At 40.8% G+C, this 27509-nt stretch overlaps 1 protein-coding gene across 3 annotated transcripts in view; it reads left to right on the top strand.

Moving 5' to 3' along the window:
• LOC135260805 (alpha-catulin-like) overlaps nt 1–27309 on the top strand; it is a 41017-nt gene extending 13708 nt beyond the window's left edge. For 2 of the 3 annotated variants that reach the window (XM_064346416.1, XM_064346405.1), the window contains 18 exons: nt 2322–2511; nt 8571–8758; nt 10237–10356; nt 11175–11264; nt 12143–12313; nt 13140–13340; nt 14832–14918; nt 15120–15278; nt 15462–15554; nt 16395–16545; nt 17976–18013; nt 18160–18210; nt 18576–18730; nt 19388–19436; nt 20599–20655; nt 21800–21919; nt 24129–24212; nt 25514–27309. In XM_064346416.1, the coding sequence (XP_064202486.1) occupies nt 2322–2511; nt 8571–8758; nt 10237–10356; nt 11175–11264; nt 12143–12313; nt 13140–13340; nt 14832–14918; nt 15120–15278; nt 15462–15554; nt 16395–16545; nt 17976–18013; nt 18160–18210; nt 18576–18730; nt 19388–19436; nt 20599–20655; nt 21800–21919; nt 24129–24212; nt 25514–25678 (2169 nt within the window). In that variant the 3' untranslated portion in view covers nt 25679–27309. The remainder of the gene's footprint in view (nt 1–2321; nt 2512–8570; nt 8759–10236; nt 10357–11174; nt 11265–12142; nt 12314–13139; nt 13341–14831; nt 14919–15119; nt 15279–15461; nt 15555–16394; nt 16546–17975; nt 18014–18159; nt 18211–18575; nt 18731–19387; nt 19437–20598; nt 20656–21799; nt 21920–24128; nt 24213–25513) is intronic. The other variant, XM_064346425.1, reaches the window with a different exon arrangement.
• The last annotated feature ends 200 nt before the right edge of the window (nt 27310–27509 follow it).

The following is a 27509-nucleotide window of genomic DNA, read 5'->3' as shown; positions in this document are numbered from 1 at the left end:
CAGAAGCACCATTTTTGGCTTGATCCTTCTCCTTATGGCCATTTATCACCTCCTCCCACCTTCCCACCCTCTGAACTTGTGCCATCCCAGGATGCAGTTTCAGTGGGACATTATCACTGGAGTGGATACCCTGGGTCAGGGAATGCATGCTGCAGTTCCGACACTTTCAAAGTCAATCTGGAATGTAATCATGGATCAGGAGGACCTGTTTCTGCCTCATTACCTACCCTTTCCTTTCAACCTACAGCAGCAATCAAATGGCAGACAGCAGTGATGCACACAGTATGACTTTTCTGAGGAAATATATCCCACTGCTATTGAATCGCTGTTTACTGATTGCGCTGCAAAAAATGTGTGCGATCTGGAAAGCAATTTGCAGTATGACATAGCTTTTCAGACATCAAACACCGCCTACAGCAGACCATGCAGGAGACTGCACAGGCCTGCAAGAGATGAGGTGCAGCTGTGCAGCTGTGCATCCAGCCAATAACAGCCCAGTGCTCCCTCTCCTTCATTCCTATGAGATGGTAATCAAAGCAGAGCGAGTAATTGGGTTTGGTAGTGAATTATTTATGATTCTAATTAGTGCTAAGTGTGGGGCAAAAGGCCTGCTTTTCTGAGGGTTTTCCTTTCTTTCAGTATGATGTTGCAATCATATCATGTCTGAAAAGAGTGAGAGTCTAGGTACCCTTGTGGCATACTCAAAATTGAATGCCAAAATTACCTCTCAGTAACTTTGAATCAGATCACTCAAACGTGGCTCATTTTGAAGTTTGGATGTCTAGTGTATTATGTTGAAAGGAAAAATTATTAAATGAAGTTTTGGTTCATTTAAAGCTAAATACTTATATCCTGGATCAGGACTGATTGCTGTCTTGAGGGAAGTGGGCATGGTATTGATTATGAGAAAGAAGGTTGCCATAATAAGTACATTCTTCATGTGCAAATCATTAGACGTAATCTCTCCAGCATATCTTTTGTCCACTTAAATGCAAGACCAAAGTCTTAGAGTATGACCAAAAAGAGACCATAAAAGGAAATAAAACAGGCACCATTTTGATCCTTCTGGAAGGTCTTGAGGTGCTGTAACTGTTGTTTAATATGCAAAAAAGTGTCTCTTCTGGGTAGCGTTTGAGAAGCAGGCAGGTTTTTTTCATTCTTAATGTCCCCTATGTTGGCATATTTCACCAAATTTTTGTCTCATTTTATGGCCAGTTTGGTGTGTGCTCAGCATTTTCAACTAACATTCGCCGGGTTCATTTTCAAGTACTTTTCTAAGCTTTTGGAAAATAATTCAAATGTGTCTGATGCTGCAATGTCAGATTGAGGACAGTCCAAAGTGCCTTTAATGAGTATATGTGGAGGTGGCACCTATTTTAGTTGGTTGAGCTAATCTCAGGATCAACATTTTGACCTTTGATTTTTAATGAAACCTAAAAATACAGGTTATTAGAAGAACATTGGTATTTGGAATAAGTATTTGGCTTTCATATTTATTTTTACCAACTGTCTGACATCTTATGATATTTCATGCTTCTCAATTTTCCAGTGATTGGTCACATCCACTCAATCAAGCGCAAGAATGAAAGTTTATATAATCTGATTTTCAGCCCTTCACATTGCACGTACAGCTCTTGTGCTTCTGCACTCTTCTCTGTTGAAAACAATTAAATGAAATGCTCTCTCTGTGTGCTCGCTCTCTCTCTCTATCTTTTTTTGTGTATGTGTGTGTGCATGTGTGTGTGTGTGTGTGTGCGTGTGTGGAGAAGTCTACTTTAACGAAGGAGGAAGGGAGCCTTGCTCTGCAAAACACCTCCTGATGAGTCTCCATGGAGACACAGTCACTCTTTAACAGCGTGTGGGAAATCATCTCAGTTTTTTGTGACAGCGTCACTGCTGTAATAGACCTGTGAAGGCCCTATGGGCCTATAGACTGAGGCTGCATTTACACAGGCCAGATTTTAAACATGCCTGGCTCTCACAACATGTTAATGGGCTGATTATTACAGGGGGAAATGCTGTAACAGTGTATGTGTATATGTAACATGTGTAAAATACGTAATCAGAGCTTTGATCAGTCTTGATTCTTCACAAATGCGGTGTACACTACTGGATGATTCAGATGAGTGTGGGAACTGGTGATGCTGTACAGCAAACTGTTTAAACAACTTATTAAACAAGAGACACTCCATTTAGAGATGCTTCTAGTTATGCAGGGCCCTAGTGTTTTAGCATTGATGATGTTCTGGGGCCAGTCATCACTGTTGCAAAGGCTCGTTTTTAAAAATGGACCCACGTGTGTTTGCCTGCGCGTGTTTCAGATTACCACCCTGATCAATCACAAGGACAAGCTGAAGAAGTCGGGGAAGACCCAGCGTGCGCTGCAGAGGCTGGGCCAGGCCGTCAACGTGGCCGTGGGCCGCTTCGTCACCGTGGGCCAGGCCATCGCCACCGAGAACCTGGAGCTGAGGGAGGAGATGAGCCTGGCGTGCAGCGAGGCGCGGCGAGCGGGTAAGAGGGTCAGACCGAGACCCGGTGACCTTCCTGGAGGATCTGTCTGTCCCTGCATGCCCTGCTCCTCAGATGGGAGATCATGTGGATTACTGACTGCCTCAGAGTATTTCAGACCTGGTCCTGGGCACTTACTGGTTATGCTGGTTTATATGCAAGTTGAGCCGTAAATTAATTAGGTTTGATGAGCTTTTAACAGAATACTGATTTTTTTGTATCTGGCATTGTGCGTGTGTGCGCGGATATATTTGCGCTTGTCAGTGTGTGTGTGTGTGTGTGTGTGTGTGTGTGTGTATGTGTGCATGTGTGTGAGAGCGAGATAGAGAGAGGAAGGGGGTGATTGATTGTCATGATAAACAAACTTAAGTTCATACAAATACACTTGGAATTTCCATTTATGTTTTAACAGTCTTTATAGTCTGTTTGCTGTTTCATTTTCTACAAGGACAGATTTTTGTTTCTGCTCTTTTATTCTCAACGGATGGTGGAGCAGTCAGTATATCTTATGTTCCTTCTTGGTTTGCCCAAGTAGATAATGCAGGATTTTCCTAAGTTAATGGTTCATTTTAGTGATTGCATTGTTTAGTAGTTATACTCTTTTGCAGCTTATATTTGTATTGTATTCATACACACACACACACACAGAAATATATATTTTTGCGTATGCATGTCTTTTCTGTGTGACACTATTTTTCTTTGTCAGAACTGTGTGAGTTTTGATTTTGCATGTGAATATTCACGAAGTAATCATATTAAAAAGCAAATCTGTTTTATTTGTATAGTGCTTTTTACAGAGAACTGTCACAAGGACACTTTACAGAGTAACATAAGGAAAATTCTGCAAAAACCAGGCCTGAACACCCTAAAAGCAAGCAGTGAGGTAAAACTCCCTGGGTGGCAAAAAAACTATCATAAGAATATGATTTGTTCCCAGCTGGACTGGTTAATCATACCACTTATTATGCAGTGGTCAGTTCATGCCAAGGTTTGACACCTTTAGCACACCTACACCTTTTATTTATTGACACTTCTTGTTATAATGATACACAGACCAGTCATTTGAAGCTTTTGTTTGTCCTAAATCATCCTATTTTGGCAATGCATCACTGGATTTGTAAAGACACCATTTATCATATTGTGGCTGTTCCAGGAGATGTGAAGGGGGAAAAAAGGAACAAAAGGTACACTGGAACACTTATACTAACTACATGTCAATCACATTCCTACGAATTCAAGTAGCCTAAAATTTTAATTGTCCAAACACTTTTGAAAGCTTAGTTTTACAAACAATACTTCCATTAAGGTTTGTTTTTCAACATAGGTATATATGTTATGTGTACTCTCAGGTCTCTTCATCATAATCGTATGCATATGTTTGCATGTCAGAATAAGTTGTCACACTTTCCAGGTTGGTAGAGAGAGATTTATCTATATTAGAATCCAAAGATGAATTTGTGATAAGTAAACACAATGTGTTTTGGTGCACTGAGGGCCTGAATCTGCCTTTCCCCTGGCATTTCAGTGGTGTGTATTTTTCCTAAAACGGGTGACTTCCATCTAAACGCTCCGCTAACTGTCTGTGTGCAGCTTCCGGTGGCACATGGTGCTGGAGTGCCGCGGATGCTGTGTTAATGTGGTGATAATTAAGTGGTACAGACTCCTCAGAGTCCCCCTGCACTCTGCAGAATAAGCCTGTCCTGACATGAACCCCTATCCTGACATGAACCCTCCTCCCGAAACTGCAGCTGAGCTCCCTCCTGCCACTTCCCATCTGGGACTGAAGGCATAAATTCCTGAGCAAGATGGAGAGTGCTTGCATCCGCTGATGCTGTCAATCAAAAATGAACGTGTGATGGCTTTTGAGAATTCTGTATTTATCCAGGGGGACCTGGCAAACGTTTTCATTATGGACTCAATATACTCAAGCAATTACATTTTAACTAGTAAGTAATTAACTGTATTATGAGTTATATATGTATAAATCAATTATAGCCCTGAATTTCAATTTGAGCAGGCTCTATGAGAAACTAGCCCTATGCCAGATCATATACGTAAAATTCATGAATAGTAATACAGTACTATGAAATGTTTCAATGTGTTGGTGTTAAAAACACTTACAAGTGTATACAAGTATACAAGTTTTGGCTGCAGCCTGAATTGCTCTTAAATATAATAAAACCCCAAGCATATTAAGTAATGATTGAAGTGGTTACAGCAAAAGATGTGGATTTTTGTCAGTGCTAAGTTGACAGATAGTCTTCATACAGAGTACATTGGTTGTTTTGAGCTCCATCCGCTGCAGTCAGGATGCTGAAATATAGGCAGGTTTTGCATACATTTATAGCACAGTGATATTCTGACAGAACAGTGAGATGGGCTGTCCTCACTAAGCATATACTGACTTACACAAGCTAGCTAAAAGCATGGCTGACAATCACATGCTTATTAACTGGAATACATAATTTTATTACATATTCTAAAATTTGTACTGATGGATATTTTCCTGAAGCAAGTAGGACATTATGTTTTATAAAGGTCCAACAGTGGCCTATATGAAAGGAATTAACCATGACGGGCTGTCCCGTTATTGGAAAAGAATGTACGACGGGGGTGGTGAGGCGAAAAGATTCTAATCCGCCACCTTCTAATAACCAGTAAGTTATTCAACCATGGACAACAACTGCAAGGAGCATTTCTACCCTCACATATCCTGAATAGCCAATAGTAGAAAAAAATGAACTTGATATATATATGTTTCTTAATCCTGTGATATATTTCATCCCTTCTGCTGTGCATTTTCTTTAGTGTTGAAGGGCTCTGAACACAGCATATAATTAATATTGACAAGAGGAGAACAGGTGCTGACCTATCACAAGACAAATAAGCACAAATATAGAGCTTATTAGTGGGAAAATGTCCAACCCAAGATTTATTCACCGGTAGAGCAGTGTTGTAGCGCTCACTGCAGCAGCAGGGACACATCGATCGGAAACACTCAGGATTGTTTACTGCTGTAGAGACACAGGCATAGGTCCACATCTTCAGCCATAGACAATCTTCACTGTGTCATGAGTCAGTGTTTGTCTCCCAGTGTAAATCAAACAGTATGTTACAAATGTAGCATACAGAATATACAGCAGTTCACAGTGGAACTGCAATTATTATTGCTTCAGATCCTCTTATGGATCCGAAGCAATGGAGGCCTCCTATGAAATGGAAGCATTACAGCCGCTCATACTGAAAGTGAACAAAACTCTTCGTATTGATAATAAATATTGGTTCTGGTGATTCTGGTTCAGAGGTGTGCTTTTCTCAGGAAAACTGCAGTCATCCTCATTGGTCAGCTATGTCATCATAGAACTTTACTGTACTCCAACAAAGGATGTAAATTGGTTCACTTAACAATGGTGCAATAGAAAATGTACTGTAGGATAAGTCGTGGAAAACAAAGACACTTTATTCACTATGGCATATGCTTAAAAAGACTTCATTATGCTGGAATATCCATATGAAAGTCACCCACTTGGGTGTTTTTTAACATTTTCTCCTGCTGGGATTCAATAGGAGTCCATTATGTAGAAAGACGCTCTCAGCCAACCAAAGATCTTTTCTCCTCGGAGTTAAGAGCACCTGTCTAGCTGCTGCTAATTTAATTTGACCGCTTTTTCCTCCCGATTTGGAATGCCGGCTTTGTGTGCGGTCAGGCTCATCGCTGGAACCTGCTGCAGTGGCAGAGCATAGATAAGCACACACACCTTAATTTCTGTTGATGTCAAGGCACTGCCTCCTTTTGCTCTGCTGTCCGTGAGTAAAGCTTGCAAAGACATTGAGACAGAGGAGACGAGAGTACTTCATGTATAGCATGTGTAAACAGACTTGTAGCCCAGAGGGTCATTAGTGGACGAGGAGGCATTAATGTCCTGCTGTCTGAGATGCCTGCCAGCCCAGGGAACACCCGTCCAATTATATGCTACCCTGTGGGGATCCCAGCTACAGTTGGCATGAGCCTGGTCCAGACCATGGGGCCCATCCACACACTAGAGCACTGCTCTAATAGGACGAGCCCCTTTATCTGTATACTGTATGTCGACACATGCTACAATCATGCTACATTGATGGCACACACCTTAATGAAATCAAAGCACAGGGACAGGTAGCGCAGGCTCCTTCTGATATTTATTCTAACCAATTGTCTTTTAACCTGATAAATCCATATGATTTCATTCATGTCTGTTCATGTAATTCTGCCTGCTCTGTAGTTACTGTATGTTATTTCTCTTGTAAAGTGCTGTCAATATGTTGTGCTTTCTTAAAATTGATAACCTTCTTGGATAAGAGCATTAAGAATAAATACAGTTTTTAAAAATGAGAATTCTTTCACTTCTGTTACAGTTTAGTTTGTGATTAATTTGTTGCTGTTCAACACTGTCCAAATTATGCAAATTAAAAATCTAACTGAAGAAGAATACAAACGTGAATTTGTGTTTAATTCAGGTGCTGTGTTTTCATCTTCCAATACTGCTAGCCATGGATTCAACAATGAGCCTTTTCCCATTGCAGAGGAAAGCAGTCTAAATCTTCAGGAAAAAAAGTATTTCAAGGTTCTGACCATTCTTTCATGTGTAGCCAGAAGGAACTAAATAAGAGCTTCTTAAACACACTCAGTTGCAACCGATTCAGTAATGGATGTGATCACACTTATTACCTGCTGATCTCTTTCGTAGGGAACCTTTGAGGTGAAGTGAAGCAGGCACCAGGGAGTTATTGAATCCATTTTGCTGGCTTGGCACAGAAACCTGTCCGATAAGATTACAGGACATGGAATGGAAGGGCGTGGGAGTTCAATTTATGTTTGCTCCAAGTCACTGGACTTGCTCTGAAGTGAAGATATCATTTTATATTACTGCTTTTGAAACATATAGTCACAGAATCGTATACTGCAGATCTGAACCACACTAAGTATCAAAGAACTTTATCACAGACTGGACCTAAACATCAGATAGGATGTATATGAAAATAACATGCACACAAATTAATAAAAATAATAATAATTCTAAGAATAATTCAAAATGCATTGATTTATTAGGTTTATTGATTTGCTGGTTTGGTTGAGGAATTTTGGCAAGACACCAGGGAGCCAAGTGTCATGGGATCACACCTCAGTCTAATGTCTGACTCCTACAGCGCAGTGCCCCCTTCACCCTAACCTCTCTCCAGAGTGACTCAGCACCACTGCTGTGTTTTACAGAAGTGAAAAAGCAAGTGAAAAACCACATCTAATTAGAAGGTATTAATGGGCTTTAATTAAGCATTGGCTTCCGTTGAACACTGTAGCTGCTGTACATTAGTTCAGCTGTTCAGGGAATCTAGATGGACTAGCAGGTGGAGGGACAAACCAAACTTGGCCTACTTTGGTTTGGTTTTCCAGTATAATGTATGGCCCACTTAAAGATCAGGACAACATGCAGGTCTTACCAGAAGGGGTTTAAATCCTTCTTTTAGCATCTTTATGGCCTGGAAAATAATATGGAAAAACTAAAGCTGCAAACAAGCTTGGACCTGGCATGGAAAAGTGGCTGTTGTGAATGTACTGATTAGATCAAGAAGGTCATAAATTTAATGAGGAAAAACTGCTATTGCCTGGTGAAATTAATAAAGGAATAAAACTGTCTATCCAAGATCTAAAATGACTGTGCATTAAAGGGGCAACCTTGCATTATTCATTCACCTGTGGTTGTGCTAGGTCATGGAATGCTGCGTCTTTGGGATGTAGGACATTTCAAAATCCGACTTTTACACTAATTGACTTACATTCTGATAAAAATTACTTTCTTTCCATTACAAAAGCAGGCATTGCCATAGCCCTGCCAATGGGCTCCTTTCCTCTATAATCAAATATTAAAACCTAACAGTGAGATTACTTTGGCTTGTTTTTTTTAAACACGGCCAATGATTCCTGGGAAACACACAGCACGGGACATGCCAGGGTAAAACTGAATGTGTTTGTGCTAGCTCTGTGTTCGTGTACTATACCGTGTGCCATGGTGCTGTTTCTCCAGGAGACACCATTGCCCGGCTCACAGATGCGGCAGGCACAGAGCCCTTGGAGCCAGATGGGCGGAACACCGCCTTCACCGACAGGACGGCCATGGTGAAGGCTGCCAGGATGCTGCTGTCCTCCGTCACCAAAGTGCTGGTGCTGGCTGACCGCATCGTCATCAAACAGATCATCGGCTCCCGCAACAAGGTGGGTGCCGATGTCATACAGCACGCTTCCACTTCACGGCCACACCACATTCTCGTATATATCCATATATTCACTTACACCTCAACATCTGCCCAGCGCCCCCGCCCCCACCCCCCCACATCTCCCAACACATTCCGTATGCCACACACTGACCTACCAACTCTACTTCATCAACATCGAAGGTCACAGAATTCAACTACTGTAATGTTTAAAGGAAAGCGCTTACATCACCTCTGTGATGAAGATTAAATCTGCAGCCATTTCAATCATAAAACAGCCAGCAGCTTCTCGCCAGTAGTCGTATGCATTTATGAATAGTCGTGTGCATTTACGGTAGTTCGGTCCAATAAAAAACCAGTATCATCAGTGTTTTTTTACAGCTGCAGTCCACTGCTTAGAGCGATTCAGCCTCCAGGTTCGGACACCACTGTCTGAGATGGGGAGCCGTTTGTGTTTATCTTGGGCAGGCTGTGTGGTCTGAAACAAATGGCTTCCTTAATAATAAAAACTGTTATTAAGCCAACCGTTTGTTTCAGATTGCACAGCCTGCAGCAGACAAATAAAATGGAGGCCTGAGTCAGGCTTTTCACTGTTGTTGCTTTCAGATCCGGCAGTTTCATCTCTCCCTGCCCACGCTGCAGTCACTGTAAATTCATTAAGTGGCCTGCGCAAATTAATGATAATGCGATTTAATTGAGTAATGAGAGGGCTGGTTAGAAAGGATAAAGGCCATGGACTATCAGAAGTAAATTCAGAGAGAGAGAGAGAGAGCGAGAGAGATTTGCAGAGTAAAAATTATATTATAAACGTGCCTTTTAGTGTGTCCTGTGAATTCTGTGAACTGTGTCTTCTCATGACATGATTCCTGTAATCCCACTTAATGGATTTATTTAAAGGATTAGTTGCATCTGTACAAGCAAATCACTTCTATAGGCAGCAGTAGTCAGCTCTTTGGATAATGAGGAAGTGGGAATGCTGAGAAGCTGTAATTGTTGTTGGGAATTATTGGAATTATCTGTTTTCCAAGGGGTAAGTAAATGCTGTAAATGAATACGAATTCTATGAGTTAATTACGATCCTTAATCCATTTTGTAGATGACCACGTTTTTCCAAACAAACTTTCATTCATCACCTTTCTATCTTTCATTTGTCTCTCTGGTCAACTAATCAATACAAAGTTAATCTGAGTGACCACCTTTATCCTACGATGAAACATTTCTATCCTGATAGGAGTCTCCTACAGGGTGACAGTGCCCTCATCCACAGGGCATGAGGGGTCACTGAATGGTTGGTGTTTCCTTTAATTTGTCTCTCATCTGTATATGTTGACCAGTCTCATCAGATTTAAATAGTTTTGTCATAATTACAGAACAATAAGTGATCAAGTGGCCTTCCAGTGTATACGTTCTGTACACTGGAGATTCCTGAACTTGCCTTGGTTGATGCTGGAAGTTGTGAGTCCTGTTGTTTTTTTGCAGGTGCTGATCACCTTAGAGCAGCTGGAGAGAGTCTTCAGTTTCCAAGAATTTGTCCAGATCTTCAGCCAGTTTGGGAACGAGATGGTGGAGTTTGCACACCTTACTGGGGACAGGCAAAATGTGAGCATCCTAACCTTTCCCTTTATCAGAGCATAGGCACCCTAACCTCTCGCTCTGTAAGAATGTAGTCCTCCTGACCTACCGTTGAAGGTGACTTAACCATTCTCTTTGTCAAAGGGAAAAATAACCCATCTATTTCCTACAACAATCACTAGTCCAGAGAAGCACATGTATGTTAGCAGGTGTCAGAATAATGTTTAATGGTGGATATTTTCTGTATTATGTAAACTTTCACATTATAGAGAAATAAGGTGTTTCATTGCCTGTTTCTCTACACAGTAGGGCAGTTTTACTGCAATAGCTTCAGGCTCCAACAGCTGAAGCTATTGCAGCGCAGTATGATTAAAGATAAAGATTCCCTTTTGTTATCACTAGTCCTAAATATGGAAAGGAATTGCTTGTTTCTGTGGGCACTAAGCAGTGTTTCTGTCATTTTTAAATTTCTCCTGGAATTGTTCAGGTGAAAGCTTCAATCTCAAAATGGATTTTCTAATTCCATAACTCTCAAAAGCTAGTTTAGCAGTGCTTGGAAATGTTATGTGTATGCTAGTTATGAAAGTTATATCATATAATTTTCTATGAAATCATGGATGTTCTCTGTTTTCTCATGACATTCCAAGCTCTGTAAAACCCTCAAGTTATGAAAAATGAATTCAGTCATTGCTATTTACCAGGTCCAAATATGAGTCTGTGTGTGTGTATGCGTGTGTGCGTGCAAGCATGTGTGTGTCTGTCTGTCTGTCTGTCTGTCTGTCAGTCTGTCCCTGTGTCTATGTATTGGAGAACCTCACAATTGGATGGGTGTCACTTCTCCTTAGGATCTGAAAGATGAGAAGAAGAAAGCCCGAATGGCTGTCGCACGTGCTGTGCTGGAGAAGTGCACCATGATGCTCCTCACAGCCTCCAAGGTAACTGTGGGAAAATCAGGACTGGAATTTTGTTCAGTATCGAAACAGTATTTCCCTTATGGCAAGCAACATTCTACAGGTATTGTGTCAGACAATGTACATACCATAGAGCCAGATTTACGCATATAAAACTTGCAGTGCAAATTGTGGGCTGACGAGGGTATGTTAGTATGTTCGCAGTCTGCCTGAAATTAAACTCTTATTTACTAAGGCTACTACTAATTACGCAATTAGGGAATGGTAATGCCTACTATTTGCATTTTGCATATGAAGCAGAGCCAGATGGTCAGAAAAGGAAACTCCTGTTTACTGCACTGAATACACTCCTCTTTAGTGCACAAAGTGTTAATTGTGTTAATTCTGTAGTTCTGTAATTCTGTAGTTTATTGATTTTGCCCTTGATGATCTTATTGGTTTTTGGTTGGCCTGTGGGAGATGTGTGTGAAGTATGTTCTTTGTGTATGAGTGAGTGATGTTTTCAGCCAGTCAGTCTGGGCGTGTCCGCTTGAGAATGCAACCGTGCCAGTGAAGTATTTGTATCCATTCATGGATTTGAACTTTTGAATGAGATGTTTGTCCCCACTTGAGCATGTGTATGTGCAGCCCATGTGTCCTTTTGAGGATGTGAGTGTGTGTGCAGCCCATGTGTCCTTTTGAGGATGTGAGTGTGTGTGCAGTACATGTGTCCTTTTGAGGATGTGAGTGTGTGCTCAGTGCTTGTCTCCTCTTGAGGATGTGAGTGTATATGCAGTGCTTGCCTCCTCTTGAGGATGTGAGTATATGCAGTGCTTGCCTCCTCTTGAGGATGTGAGTGTATATGCAGTGCTTGCCTCCTCTTGAGGAGGTCCGTTTAAGCGCATAATCGTGCTCTACTGCAGACCTGCCTGAGACACCCAGACTGCGAGTCTGCTCGCATCAACAAGGACGCCGTCTTCCAGCGCATGCGCTTCGCCCTGGAGCTGGTCGTCCAGATTGTGACTGACACGCGGCCGAGCACGGACGCTGAGACCCTGCCCGTCAGTATCTACTGTGGGATCAGGGACTTCAAGGTGATTCTGACGGAGGAAATTACATTCAAGCCAAATGTCCCCATATCAATTTTTTCAGGTTCAGGGTGGAAGGAGTAATTTGAAAGTACAGATAGAATCTGGGTTTTCATATAAAGCTCCCACTCAGTCATTTTATGAAGTGACCAAACAAAAGAAACGTACTGTGGAGCTCAACTGAGCACAAGGTTTTGATTATAATGCAGACCTTAACTGAGCACATTTCTCCTGTGTTGTGGGCTATACCTAAAAATGTGGGTTCCACCTGAACATGTTTCATCAGCGGTTAACGTGAGTTTCATACTGAGTCTGCCTGAGGGCTAATGTTAGAAAAGGTAGCATGTGACACAACATTCCCTATGTGTAGAGAATATAGGAAAGCAAAGATTTTATGTTACATTGTTAATTTCAACAAGAATAGCAGTTCTCATGTTTTGGACAACAGTTACGGACCACTGACAGAAAAGTAAGGATGCTTGTTCAGTTGTATTTAGACCTAACGATAGGCTAAAATCAGTAGCAGCTGCTAGCTATTATTCCAGTTGTGGTCAGTAGTATAACCAGTAGTATAAGCTTTGCACAACTTTGCACAAGTCTCTTTTTCAGTGTTTCTCCATTTTTGTCTACCTTGTCATTTTTGTGGTTCTCCTGAGAAGACTTTAACTGAAACAAAATATTGGTCTTGCACTGTGATTATGTTCCACTGTGTTAATCCATAGCTTGGTTTGATTATTAATACCAGATGCACAGGCTGTTCATGCTTGTTTGCAGGCCATTGTGGAAGCTTGCAGGAGCCTAGGCCTTTCCTGACCACTCTCCCCCCTGACAGGCCAAGGTGGAGGGGCTGCGGGAGGAGCTGTACTGCGTGACCCGGGAAAGTCTGACAGCCCTGCTGGAGCGTATTGCGGAGCAGACCGAGGACTTCACAGACTCAGCCTACACCAGCCATGAGCACCGAGAGAGCATCCTGCAGCTGTGCCACCTCGCCAGGCAGGAGCTGAGGCAGCTGGGCGCACACTGGGAGCTTGCTGTGAGTGTGGGCACCCCCTGTGCCGCTGATCCTGAGGGAAGGGGCTTAGTAACATCATCCCTCAACTGTCACCAAGTGAATCCACTGTCACACTCATGTTGATAAGGACTTAAAAGTTCCTCTGAAAATATTCCTTATTTTTGCAAGCGAACGAATCTCATATTTAAGAAAACTAGGAGGCTTATTTTTTTATTTATTAAAAACTTCTTATGAATCTTATGCATCATATTTGGAGATGAATAATGTGAATAATCCAGTGAAATTTGCAACTGGTATGCAGTTCTCATTACCAAAAAGGAGATCTCATATTGATATGCAGCTCGCGTGTGTGTCCTACATGAACTGTGGAAACAGAGGACTGTATCAGTCGCAAATAGCTGAGCACAGTCTGGCTGCTTTCAGAACTGCTATCTCGTTAAGGGAGATTCTAGATTTGGCTGACATTTTCCTCTTTTGAGGTGTTTGAGTTTGAGTGCTCTTCCACACCTATTCAACACATATACCTTACTGCCAAGATAGTTGCTAGGTTTCTGAATAATGGACAGCAGCATGGGATATATATTCAGCTTTGCACCACCCTTTGTCCTCCTTCACCCTGGAGCTTCTTCCATCTGTCTCTCATCTTCCCTTCACCTTTATGGTCTGAACGGCTGAATAATAAAACTCAAGCGTAAGCAAACAATGAGTAAGGTCTCAGAGTGGACAGGCCCTGGGTCTGTACCAGCACCTATATTCAGTTGTTTTTTTTAGGTGCTTCTTTTTAATACAACAGTATCTGACTTAAAAATTTAAAAACAACACTGGATAACTGACAATTGAGACCATATTTTCTGTTCTGTTTGCAAAAATGTAGGTAATTGAAAGTGAAGGAGAAACAAATCCCTATTGAGCCTAATGCTGTTCTCACATTCCCCAGTAATCCCCTCTTAAAGGGAGACTTACAACACTTTGGCGTCTGCCTCCAGGTGCATTTGAAAGATTGCTGTGTTTTTACTGCAGTGGTTGCACTTGGTCGATCATTTCATGCAAATTTGAGGAACTGTATGACTGATGGTTGAATGATATAGCAGTGCTACAGTGTTAACTTTTTCTACAGGAGCTAGCAAAGTTTCCGCTAACAACAACAAACACTTGCGATAGAGTGATAGAATATTACATGCCGCCTGTCCTTCACCAGCTCTTAAATATGCTGTCCTCATCAACACAGCTTTTTTATAGTACCCTGCTACAATGTGAAGCCGTGAAGCTATAAACACATTTTGCATACTGTACATGTTTGGACCAATTAAGTGTAGGTCAGTCTATGGATAGTCAAGGTGTAAGATTGCAGTCGGTGAAGCTGTGAGGGACTGCTATATAAAACTGTACTGCAGTGCTGTAGCTGTGGACTTCTCTTTTTAGTTTGGTCAGAAGTGGGCTCCGGCTGGACCGGTCTTAACTGACACAGCATTATCAAAAGTGTGTCTTCCTCCCTGTCTCCTGTATGAGCAGCAGTCCCTAGGAGCCAGTGAAGCCACTGAGGAAATGGAGATCGGCATTCTGAAGACCTGTCACTGTGTGAGTGAACTACGGCAGGAGGTGAGCCACTGGCTGTCACTGACCCAACTTCAATCACAGCACAAATCCAGCAGGCTTTAACACAATACAGACACCCCCATTATCAGCTATAAGCTCAGTTTCCAAGTTTTAATCCTCAGAGGAAATGTTAAAGAGTGTAGTGTGTTAGATCATTCTCTCTCTCTCTCTCCCTCCCTCCCTCTCTCTCTCTCTCTCTCTCAGCTCCACAGGGCAGCAGTGGGGCCTGCAGTGGACCTGCTGAAGTACCACACTGAGCACACGGTGCTGAAGGCCCTGAAGGTGTCTGGAGGGGAGGGTAACCTGGAGGGCGTGGACGAGTATTCCTGCAGACTCACTGAGCAGAAGGAGCAGCTGGTCGAGGTCAGAGGACGGGCCAAAGGATGACCAGAAGTCCTAATTACACTTTTAAAATGGGCTATAGTTTTTTCAATGCAATTTGGGAAAAGTTAGAAGTTGTCTCAAAGTGCTGGTCCAGGATCAGGTAATTCTTCACGTTTTGATTTTTAATTGGGTGCTTTCATTTTTCATCTTGGTTTTATCCAGACATGTAGACTCCTGCGTCACGTCTCAGGGACCGAGCCACTGGAGATCACATGTGTACATGCAGAGGAGACCTTCCAGGTCATCGGGCCACAGGTAACCTGGGAAACAAAGCAGAGCCCCACGCTGACATGGCAGAAAAATTGTATCTAAAACGCAACTATAGCAGGATTATTCCAACGTTGGACTAAGAGAGTGGCAGTGTCTGCCAGGCCACTCCACTCAGCCCTAGTTCTGTAGGGGCACAGAGCTTACAGCTACACCCTCCACACAGGAGCTTAGCCACCTGACTCAGCTAATCCCTCCCCTCTTCTGACTGTCTGTGGTTTAAACTGAGCATCCAGGTGCAGAATTGAAAGCCCTGTTCTACAAAATTAGCTTTTTACTTAAATTATAACTTGTAACTAGAAGTGGCTGTTATACTTTATTTAGCAGCATGGCTGTGACAATGTGAATTCATGCTGTCTCCTCTGTAGTGAGACATATTGCATTATTGTGAAAAATTAAGTATTTTGTAAGTATGCATGGATTCAATATATATTGGATTAATGCTGGATATAATTTGTCAGTGGGTTTGGAAAAAGGCTAAATTGGGCTTGCGGTTCAATAGTAGCACTATGCTCCTGATTTTAGTCAGCATCTCAGTGTATTCAAGAAATGTAATAAATTAACATATGGGTGGAATCCAAAAATATATTGCATCCTTTATAAATGCAGCTATTGCAGTGCTTTTGACCTCAACACCTGTTTGTTACCATTTGTTTTTAAGAGTGAAATGCACTGTTAAATCTTTTCAGATTCTCTGTAGTCAACTTGCAGGAAATACTGTATTGGCACATATTTGTAGTTCTTATCTGATGAACAAGCACTCTTGAGGTGATGTTGGGCAAAGAAGTTTTGCAATGTATACAAAAATCCCAAAATATTTGTTCTCAGATAATCTCAGCAGCACAAACACTGGCGCTCCATCCAACCAGTAAAATCGCCAAAGAGAACCTGGAGGTGTTCTGTGAGGCCTGGGAGTCACAGCTTAGCGACATGTCCATCCTGTTGAGGGAGATCAATGATGTGTTCGAGGGACGGAGAGGTGGGTTACCCCTATTCTTGTGTGCTGTTGGCAGTTTATACAGGCCTTGCCTATGGCCACTGATCCTTATATGTAACTGATGTGTTTTTTCGAGCATCTGTGAGCCCGTACTGTCAGCCCATTCAGATACACAAGGGTTAGTGGATCATAAACGTGACTGCTCTCCGATTGTGTGTGCTGTCTTTGCCCTTCCTTGAAATCATTATCACTGGACGAATACTTTTTTTGATCGCGTGTGTTTTGTTGGACGGACGTTGGACGGAGTGGAGCACAGTGGGTAAGGAACTGGGCTTTTAACTGAAAGGTCGCAGGTTTGATTCCCGGGTAGGACACTTCCGTTGTACCCTTGAGCAAGGTACTTAACCGAAATTGCTTCCGTATATATCCAGCTGTATAAATGGATACAATGTAAAAAGCTGTGTAAGTCGGTCTGGATAAGAGCGTCTGCTAAATGCCTGTAATGTAAATGTAATGTTGTTGGGTTGGAAAAAGTATTGCTATATGTATGAACGATGATAGTTAATCCAAATAAAGTTTTGTCTGTTTTCATGTCTTATTTGATCTTAAGTTTTATCCGTATTTGTTCTATTCTGAATGGATTGATAAAATACAGTGAATATTTTCAGTGACAGTGCTAGCTCCAGACCAGCTAAACATAACACTTTATATGTATGTAGAATGAGTAGTCAAGTATTTTGATAAAAGCAATGTAATATTGAAACCTCATTTCAGAAATTTATTTCATTGTCACCATGAAAATATCTACTACATACAAAAACAACAAAAGAGTGATAGATGGACTGATGATTTAGAACTCACATCCCTGGTTAAAGCAGTTGAATTAATGGGGCCCTATATAGCTGGCAAAATCCCAAGGATAAAATTTCCCAATGCACTTGAAGGTTTCTGTCTTACAATAAAATTCCAAGGCATTTGTCTGGGTTCGTAGCGGGTGGTCACAGTGCATTAAGATTCCTTCCCAAGCCTCTGAAAGGTTTGTCTGTGGCAGGTCTTCACCCAAATTATTTACACCAAGTGATTCCATAAAACCACTCATTTATCATTGTGTCCTGGCATTCCTGAAATGCCTTTAACCCACACTCACAATTACTGGAAAATGGAGGATCTCGGGATTTGACATGATGGGTGGAGTTTTCCCATCATGCGCATTGTCATATATCAAAAATATTAAATATGTAGGCACAATGTCAGACACAAGTGTTTAGGGGAAAATATTAATTTATTGGATATTTGTTGCATATTGTTATCATTTAATTTTGACCCTGGTAAAAGTTGTCCTTGAAATTGCTGATGTCTTTGCACCGTATAGGTGACATGTTCAGTGTTATTTTTTATATTTTATGATTTTTTTGTGATGGGTTAGCACAAGAAAAAAATTTGATAGAAATACAATTTGTTCTCTTTTTGAGGAGATAAAAGAACATACTTGTCATTACCGCGGCCAGGGGTGAGTAAATTATCACTAATCAAATCACAGCTAAGTCAGTGAGACACTGACACTTTAACATTGTTTTCTGTTATTTTATATAGTTATTCTGTTATCGTTTCATGTTTCATTTCTGAATATTATCATATGTTGTCATTTTCCTTCAGAAACATTTGCCAAACCTGAAGGTGGTGAAGGCTGTCAAGCTTGATGCTGAGGTAAGTACTGTACATGTCAGGCAATCATGTAAGATCATTTAATTCCACCATAAGGGTGAATAGTAATGCCAAACATGTATTCAAATGTGTAACATATATTTTAGTTAGCCTGTGGACTTAGCACCTTAACCCTGGGACTAAAGAGATTTAAATAAATAAGAAGCTGTTCAGTGTTACTGATTCCAAGCAGTGTGCATCCTCTTTGTTACTTTGCCCGGAACATGAATATGAATCAATATGGTGCTCCAGCATAAGCTAATATAAGGGGCAATTGTAACCTTCTATGTGGCCTAAGAGATGGGAGCTGAGGTCCAGCTCAGCAGATGAGCAGTGAAGATTGTGATGGTGAGGCTGTGGGGTTGCAGGAGCAGTCCACTGTAGCTAAGCTGGGCCTGGAACTGAGGCTAATCACATCAGACCTGGACTCTGAGTGCGAGAAATGGGATGACCATGAGCATGACATCATCCGTCAGGCACAGAGCATGTCAAGCATGGCCTACTCCATGTATCTCTTTACCAGGTACCGACAAAATCACACACACACACATACACACATGCACGTGCACACACACAGTTCCTCTTCCTAGTGGAACGCATATGTGATTATAAACACACAAATTCATGCCTACTCACAGTTACACTCAGACGGAGTACATTTAATTGGAACTATAAAAAGGCACAGATAGACTTGATTAGCTATTAATAACAGCATATCTAAACACGTGTGACTAATTGTATGAATGCAGAACAAATTCTTTCTGTTTTAGTTCACTGAAAATCAAGCATGCAGGATACCATACAATGTCTCATTCTTCATGTTCTTTGACATATTTTTGGTTTAGCTGTTAAATTAAATACATAGTCTTGATTAATGTTTTACAGAATCACATAGATTCATTTTGCCTTCAATAAGCTGTGCAGTAGAGGGAAGGCAGAAATATTTTTTCCGGCAGTTGAGGAAATGCGACAGTTGGAACAGTTAGTATGAAGGGGGAAAAGCTGAAGAGTTGACTGTTTCAAATTACTTGTCATTTTGTATAAATGTCAGCAGAATAGTTAGTGTGTGAGCTACCAGTACTGAAGATGACAGAGCTGATATAAGACTGGCTACCATAGCTGGTAGTCTGCATCAAATCCCACACCAACACACACTTTTATTTTGTTTTTAACAATTCAGAGGAGAGGGCCTACTGAAGACGACCCTGGACTTGTTCCAGCAGGCTGAGGTAGGACACGCCCAACTGTGCACATGCTGCAGACTCACTCTTCAGAAAGGCTAATGTGATGTCAGTTTGAGTACCGATAATAAAGACTCCCAGGACTCTACTCTGTGAGACATGTGCAGATCTTATTACAATCAGTGCAATTGTCTACCTGCGATCTGACTGCATTCTTAGCACTCACATAGCTTTGGGACCTACTGTGCCTGCTGGGCTTCACCCCTCCTGAGCTCTCAGTGAATTTGGTTTGATTTTGTGCAATGCATACTCATACGGATTTCACCCGATGTGAGGCGAAAAAGGCTGTTTTATTTGAAGTGTGTTTGTGTGAAGAGAGAGGTTAAGTATGAATAAATGTGTTTTCTCTGCCCCCTGTAGTAGTACAGATTAATCAGCTGCTCAGCTAATTACATTAATTACCTGTTCAGACTGGCAAAAAAACAATTACTTGAAATAATAATCAGGCTTAAATCAGCTTTTCCATACCTGTACACTTAACACCTTTACACAATTGTACCGTACTGTAGGCCCTTATAGAAATGAATTTACTGACAATATATTAATGCACATGCATATTTACAGTACATTGTAGTGTATTCCATTTTCATAAGGGCTGAGGAGTCACTCTTCTTAGTGAATCTGCCCAGAATATTTACTTCCAGGGAATGAGCTTGTGTTATAATGCTACCCTGTCAATATCACTCTTTCCTTGAGCAGTGGCATGGCACTCTCCTCTCTAATGCGATCTGTCCCTTTCTGCAGGTAGAAAACCCCATTGTCGCCACAACAATAAAAGTCACTTCTGAGAACAAACACATGTTGCTTGTGTCTTTGGAAATTGTGTGTCAACGGTAGATGTTTGCACACTTATGAACTGATTTAAGTTGAATGTGCCTATGTGTGCATTTTTGTAGATTAACTATGAACAATGTATAAGCCATATAAGCCATTTTTATGCTTCTTTTGTTCCGTGCACAACTTTATGTGACCAAGAGTCAAGGATACTGGCTGCGTGAAAAAAGATGAGATTCTCAAAGTTAAGGACAAAGTGCATTACAGTTAGAACAATAGTGTGATGTGTATTTGAGTGCATCTGTACATGTTCACTTCAGTCAGATTTCTCAGCAGTGTAGAAGGGGGCGGTAATTCGTCCTGTCCCTTCCCACAGGTGTTTTCGGAGGAGGGCTTTCAGCTGTGCTCGTCTTTGCAAGCGCTCTCATCTCAGGTGAGGTGATGAATCACAGCGCTAGGAAATTAAATCCATCCTCCCATCTATTTCTCTTCCTTCCTTTTAATTTGATTTCCAGGCCTGACAAGGTAAACAATAAATATATATTTTCCCTCCACGCTTCCTTCCAAGCTGTAGTCATGGCGTGTAATTAAACGTCTCTCTCCCTGACAACCATTAATGACTCCCATCTGTCTCGGGGAGAGGGAGCGGGAAGATGGGGATCAGCGCGGCAGCGCCGGCAGGTCTGGACGCGGGGAGGGGGGGGCGGAGCTCTGGGGACGCGCGAGGGCGAGGGCGCATCATCGACATCGAGACGAAGAAGAAATATGAAGACCGTTTCGCTGAAACGATTAGAGCCCAGCCGATGTTCCATCACTTCTGCTGTTCGCGTCATCCCAGCTCAAAAACTTTGTGAACAAAAATTCCTGCTGGAAGAACCTTGACCTTTCAAACTGTTGCAAATGAATGCATTTTAGGACCATGTGATTTTTTGTTGTGTTTTTATTCTGATGCAGTTTTATCGAGGGCTGTCGTGTGAAAGTAAACCTGCATGCAAGTGCTAGGACAGGTGGTGCTGAAATGCTAGATTATTCCTGTTAATGCATACAAGGAATTCGGCTGTGGTCCTTCAGAATAGTTCCTGTCATAGCTTGTGTAAGCTAGCCTAATACCACTGGCTTCCTTTTCAGTTTACTGTATATTATCTGATAAAGTCTTTCTTGGTAATGCCTCATTACAACTCACAGACTACCCTGCGTTTGTTCTAGCATTATCCGCACGTTTGCGTTTGTCTAGCTCCAGTAATTGTGTCTGCCTTATTGCAGACTTGTGTGTGGGGTGGGAATGGTATGTGACAACAGCCCATAAATGGCAGAGCATTTCCAGTGATGAATGTATTCAATGAAGCGCATTCCAGCTCGTGTTATTCAGTCACAGCCATGCTGAGCCAAAACCAAACCAACACAAATATTAAACCATTCATTTTATTTTGTTGTCATTTAATCAGATGGGCTCATAAAACCAAGACTTATTGCAAGACAAGGGATTTATTTTGTAATGGCTAGTGAACAGGGTATGAACATAAAAATGTCTGGTTTTTCTTCTGACCTTGTGCTATAACTGCTCAATTACCTCTCAGGTGGGAGATGAGGAAAAAGTGATGATTACCTCAGAGACAGAGAAGCTAGTAACCTTGTGCCAGCAGCTGCAGGTAACTGCAAGAAGCATGGTGCAGGGCAAGAGTGCCACCTTCCTGAAGGTAAGGCACATGACTGTGTCCATATTCCCATGCATTCTCTTTAGGGGAGTGCTTCTGTTTGTGTACAGTATGTTTTCATAAAAACATATGCAGTTTCCTCATATTCATAAATGTTTAAATTAGTTATTAAATACCTGCATTTGGCATGTGTTCATTAATGTTTAAGGGAGCATTTAGTTAAATAACTAATAATTGATTCAAACAGTACTTAAATATATTGTACTTATACTGTATATCATTGACATGTATTAATACAACCCATGCATCTTTATCAGTATTATTATTGTACTGTTTTCAGGTACTTTTTGCATTCATGTGAAATTGTTTGAAACTTTCGCTTTTAGGTTAAATGTCACTTTTTTCATTTTTTTAATTTATTTTTTGTCCCTGATTTTATCCCTGGTTTTTCCCAACCGTGAACTCAACCAAACTTGGTGATCTCCTGCTGCAACCCTTCCTGCCGACATGACGCCTATTCTAGCTATTTTTAACACTGCAGACGCACCACTGATTACATACTGCCCATGTTGTCAGAGGATAACCCGGTCCGCATAGTCTTGCGTCCGCAGGCTCCTGATCTGACCAGGAGTGGCCGCTAGAGAGCAATGAGAATAACGGACCATCGCCGGCGTAGCCCCTATCATTCCCCGGCACAGGGCTCACTCTTTTGCTTTCAGAACAAGTATATTTACAGTGTGAGCCACCTGGAGGCCCAGTGACATTTTTTTCTGCATATCACAAATTGATTTGGCTGGTATAGGCCTACAGAATCACGCATAGGGGGAAATAAATTGACAGATTTATTTCAACTATAAACATGCCTTGGCTAAGCAGTCTGAGGACTGCAGACAAAGCATATGTGTCTTTCATTGAGATTTACATGTATGTATTAATCTAAAAACAGCCATATAACTAATCAAAAACAATAAAGTAAGCACTTTCTATTCACACAGGATACAGTTCAGATTATAATTGGTTTGTTCCTCTTAAAGATCTTTTTGTAATTTCTCTTCTTAATGGAGACACTAACTGATCCATGTCTATGGGCTCAAATTAATGCCAAAAGTATTTTGTATTTGTAAGCAATGACTTGTGCTTGCAACCTATGGTTCGTGTTTGTACTCTGCAAGTTGAATCTGTAAAACCTTTGATTACTCTGACCTATAAAACGCTATTCCAAAAGCAAAATTAGACATGTTATACATTGTATACTCTCACCTACTGAATAAATGAAGGCAAAGTGTCAATCAAGCCAGACTGTACTAAAAAGGGAAACAACGCCGTAAACAACACGTCCGATATTACGCACAGCTATTTTGCAAGGTACCCAGGCGTCACAAATGCACGTATATTTCACAAACAGATTGTCTAAGACAATATATGACCACTCAGTCTCAAAAGGGACATCTCTACTTGTAAAACCAATGGTAAGGTTGTATATTTATTCAATATTTATTCCCAGATATTGACTGTAGAATGACCTGGTACCCATTCTTCTTATTGTAAAACTTGGCTGCGCTCCCTTTTGCTGCGTCACTTCCGGGTTTGGTGTTGTTTGTTTTTTTTTTTAATATGCAGAAGTAAAATTCTCTCACAAAACGACTCCAGAAGTCACGGTAGTGGAGATTCAGTATATTTTTTATGAAAATCTAGTTCCTACATCATTTTCCTACACATTGATTCACTGGAGTCTCCAACCTGCACTGAATAACGACGTTCTTGGGGGAAAATTGGGGGGAATGGGGGAAATTACCCAACATGGCAACTCTGGTCTCAACTGGAGCGCTGATTGGATAGTTGAAAATGCCTTGAACGATTGGCTCTCCATACCGGATGCGTAAAAACAGTGCCAAAAGAGTGTTGCATGTAAAAACTGTTTTGCATTCGTACTTTTTCTGTTCACAAATGTTAATAAACCACTTCAGATCACAAAACACATGTAGATTTTAATTTACAGACGTGACCCTCCACTCGAAAATCTATATCCACAAACACAAGGTTTTTTTACAGGTTCAACTTGCAGAGTACAAACACGAACCATAAGTTGCAAGCACAAGTCATTGCTTACAAGTACAAAATACTTTGTTTCAGTTTCAACTCGCAATGTACAAACACAAACCATAAGTTGCAAGCACAAGTCATTGCTTACAAATACAAAATACTTTTGGCATTAATTTGAGCCCATACATGTCTCCTTTTTCATGAACAGGTTCAGTCCTCTGTACAGCATACCAAAGGCATCCTGGAAATTGTAGTTTTCCTCCTACCTGCCTGTCACAAGCTTGCCAAAAAGGTAACAGGCAATACTTTAAAGCCTTGGCTCATTCACACCATACTGCAAATGTGTGCTTTGTTTTCATTCAATCTACTGAAGGTTTCTTCTTTTAGTAGTGTGTGCACAACAGAATGACTTTATTAATTGCCTACATGGTCTTTATATTTACGTTGTATGCCTTTAAATACAATGCACAAAGCCTGAAATCTTGTCTTAACATGCACCGATCACAACAGACACAACAACACTTTTGAATGACAGCAAATCACAGCCAAAATGTCAAGCAAAAATAAATATGGCAGTTCTAAATTCAGCATGTAGCCAAAACTGGGAAGTGTTGGTGGAGGCCATTTGTCATTTGTCCCTCCCTCAAGGGCATAACTGAAGTTGGAATATTGCCGGGGTTGAAATGCATAGACCCTCATGAGTGCAACCCTCTCGGGGTGTCTAGGGGCATGCCCCACCAAAACTGATCAGTAAAGCTGGGTGTTTCTCATTGAAAATAAAGGCTGAAGTCGCAGAGTAGTAACAGCAAAGTTGTTGAAAATTACAGAAAATATATATATTTTAAAAAATGTAAACATTAATGAATTAAATTAATGAATTTTTCCTCATGCGAAGCAGTGGGAAAGAATTGAAATAACATGCACAACTGTAGCAAAGGTAACAAGTGCTTCAAGTTTCAAACAAATCAAGGGCAGTTGCCGGCTATGAGGAACAGCCTATGAGTGAAATCCAGTGATAGGCTGGGGCATTTACTCACTTAATTCGAACCATCACGGAAAAAAGGAGTATTCTTTTTGCAACAACTGACAAAGACAAGAATCTTGATCCCAGCACATTCCAGAATCCGTATTCACTATCAAACTTTGTTTCTTTGTTTTTCTCAGCATTTGCCTATACAAATAACACTTAAGCCCATGTTAAGGTTGACAGTTACTATCCAAAATTGCTGAAAAACCACTGAAAGCACTAAAAACAGAGGAAATTGCAGACATTGCAGTCATGGAATCCATGGCGCCTGCAACTTAACTGTGACCAACACCCAACCTTACTGATCAGTATATTGTGCCCTTGCATTCCTTCCTTTCTCATTTATCTCTATGTGAATCTCGAGGGTTTAAGAAACCATTCTTTGATAACTTTGTGAGTGCTGAACTTCAAACAGTATCTATTCAACAAAGACAAACTTTACATCTAATGTTTAATATTCAACCTCTACAAAGTCTTATAAATGTTTAAAATGTATATCATTACTGTTGCAACACCCCCCCCCCCCCCCTCCCCGCCACCTCCCATACGCCCATTCTTCATTGCAGTACCTGTCAGAGAGCAGCAGTCTGAGCTCCCCTCAGATCTGGAGGGAAAAGCACCTGGCCATCCCAGATAAAGAAGACCCTCTCAACAACAAGAACACCAGCGGGTTTGGGGTTAAATCCTTGGAGCATCACATGGCCAGTCTCACATTCCTGGAGAGCAAGTAGCCTCATTCACACTCAGTCCAGACCTGACTGGCATGAACCTGTGTAGTTCACTGTGGAGCATACTGCTCACTGCCACCAGAGGGCAGTGTGAAGCACAAGACTGACGTATTTTCGCAGAAACAGGTTGACATTAGTGAAACTGTTCAGTTGTGTCCCAGCAACCTGGCAGTGCATTGCTTTGTGGTGCCTCTGTATCTCCAAGTTCCAGATTCCTGCCAATATGCTGTAAAAGTATAAAAAAAAAGGCATGCAGATTGACATGTACTGTATAGGTGAGAAAATGTGACTTTTCCGTTTATATTACATATTACATGTCATATTACATATGACTTTTTTCACTATTGAAATTTGCTCTGGGCTAAGAGTCCTAGTGCAATTTAGTCAACAAATGTTCATATGATCTGCTGCATAGAACAATCATAAACATGATCAAGGCTCAGAACAAAGATGTACTGCGAGCAGGTATTTCTGTCATACATGCATTGATAGTGATTTGAAAAGAAAGAAGGCGCAGTACTCTGTGACAGTGCTTTACTTCATGTAACTATTACCTTCTAGAAGAAATATTAGCACCATTGGAAGGTCTTTTCCCCCTGAGAGAGATTTTGTCCAAATTAATTCAGTTATATTTTATTGACTTTCATGTATGCATTTGTAATAATTTTATTTTTTTTTAAACATGTGTAATTGTATTTCCACAGAAGATATGGCTCCTGTATTTGAAGGACACATTGATCATGCACAAACACAATTAAATGCAGCAAGCTTCCTAATGTGCCATGAGTTAAGCAAAGCAACTGGAAGCAAACTGTGGCCATTGCATAAAATGTTGAATGATAAAAATTTCAAATTTAAAAACATTCATGCTTATGTACATTATTATTGTTTGTGTAAGTAACATATTGCACACTGCCGAATGCATTCACAATTTTGGAATTGAAGTTACACCATTTTAACAAATTATGTAATCCTATAGTTAGTGTCCAGCAGAGCATATATTTTAAACTAGTGCAGTCAAAATCTAGACACTTCTCTGTTACTGCTGGTTAATTGGTTGGAATTCAATCATGTGATGCATCGGTAATCTCATATTACATTTTATTCATTTATCATTTATTTGTCCACATCCATTGAGATAAAACAATCCCATTTAAGGGAGCCCTGGCCACTGTATTAAATGTTATGTTATGAAAAAGGATTCTGACATTCTGTCATTGTGATCACACCATTTCAACATGTACCCATGGGTACTATCACTCATTAATTTGAACAGAGAAGAAACATTCTGATAGTGAACATTTAGATGCATATGTGTAGTTTATAAATTGTTCTGCTTAGCACCTGGAGAGATGCTCTGGTAACTAAACCAAATTCCAATTGCTTTGTGACAAAGCCAATCAATACTGTGTATTTCTACTCTTTAAAATGAAGGTGCTTTGCCTGACAGAAACCTCTGTCTCACTGTTAGCCAGGTCTGTTTCTGACACAAGTCTGTTGTTTTCAAAGGACTTGTATGTTATATCACATTGTTCTGCCATATAAACCCATTGTGTTTCCTCCAAATTTCAAATATGAAATCTGTAAAACTGAAAAATATTTTTCAAATAAAGATACCACTTTGCTACTTCTAACCTTGTGATAAATTATTATAATGTCAAGTATCAAATTATAAACTGGAATGTAAAGTCTGTGGTGTTAGCTGTTACCAGATTAAAAAGTTAAAGCTGTAGCATCTTAAAACTTTATCAGTGTAACTTCATGACGATTTCAACCTAATGGGATTTTGTAAATGAAATGTCACTAAATTATACCTGTTTTCACCAAGACCAAA

Source organism: Anguilla rostrata, chromosome 1 (genome assembly GCF_018555375.3).
Source record: "Anguilla rostrata isolate EN2019 chromosome 1, ASM1855537v3, whole genome shotgun sequence".
Lineage (NCBI taxonomy): Eukaryota > Metazoa > Chordata > Actinopteri > Anguilliformes > Anguillidae > Anguilla > Anguilla rostrata.
The sequence above is the reverse complement of the archived record's forward strand: the minus strand, read 5'-3'. Positions and strand labels throughout refer to the sequence as shown.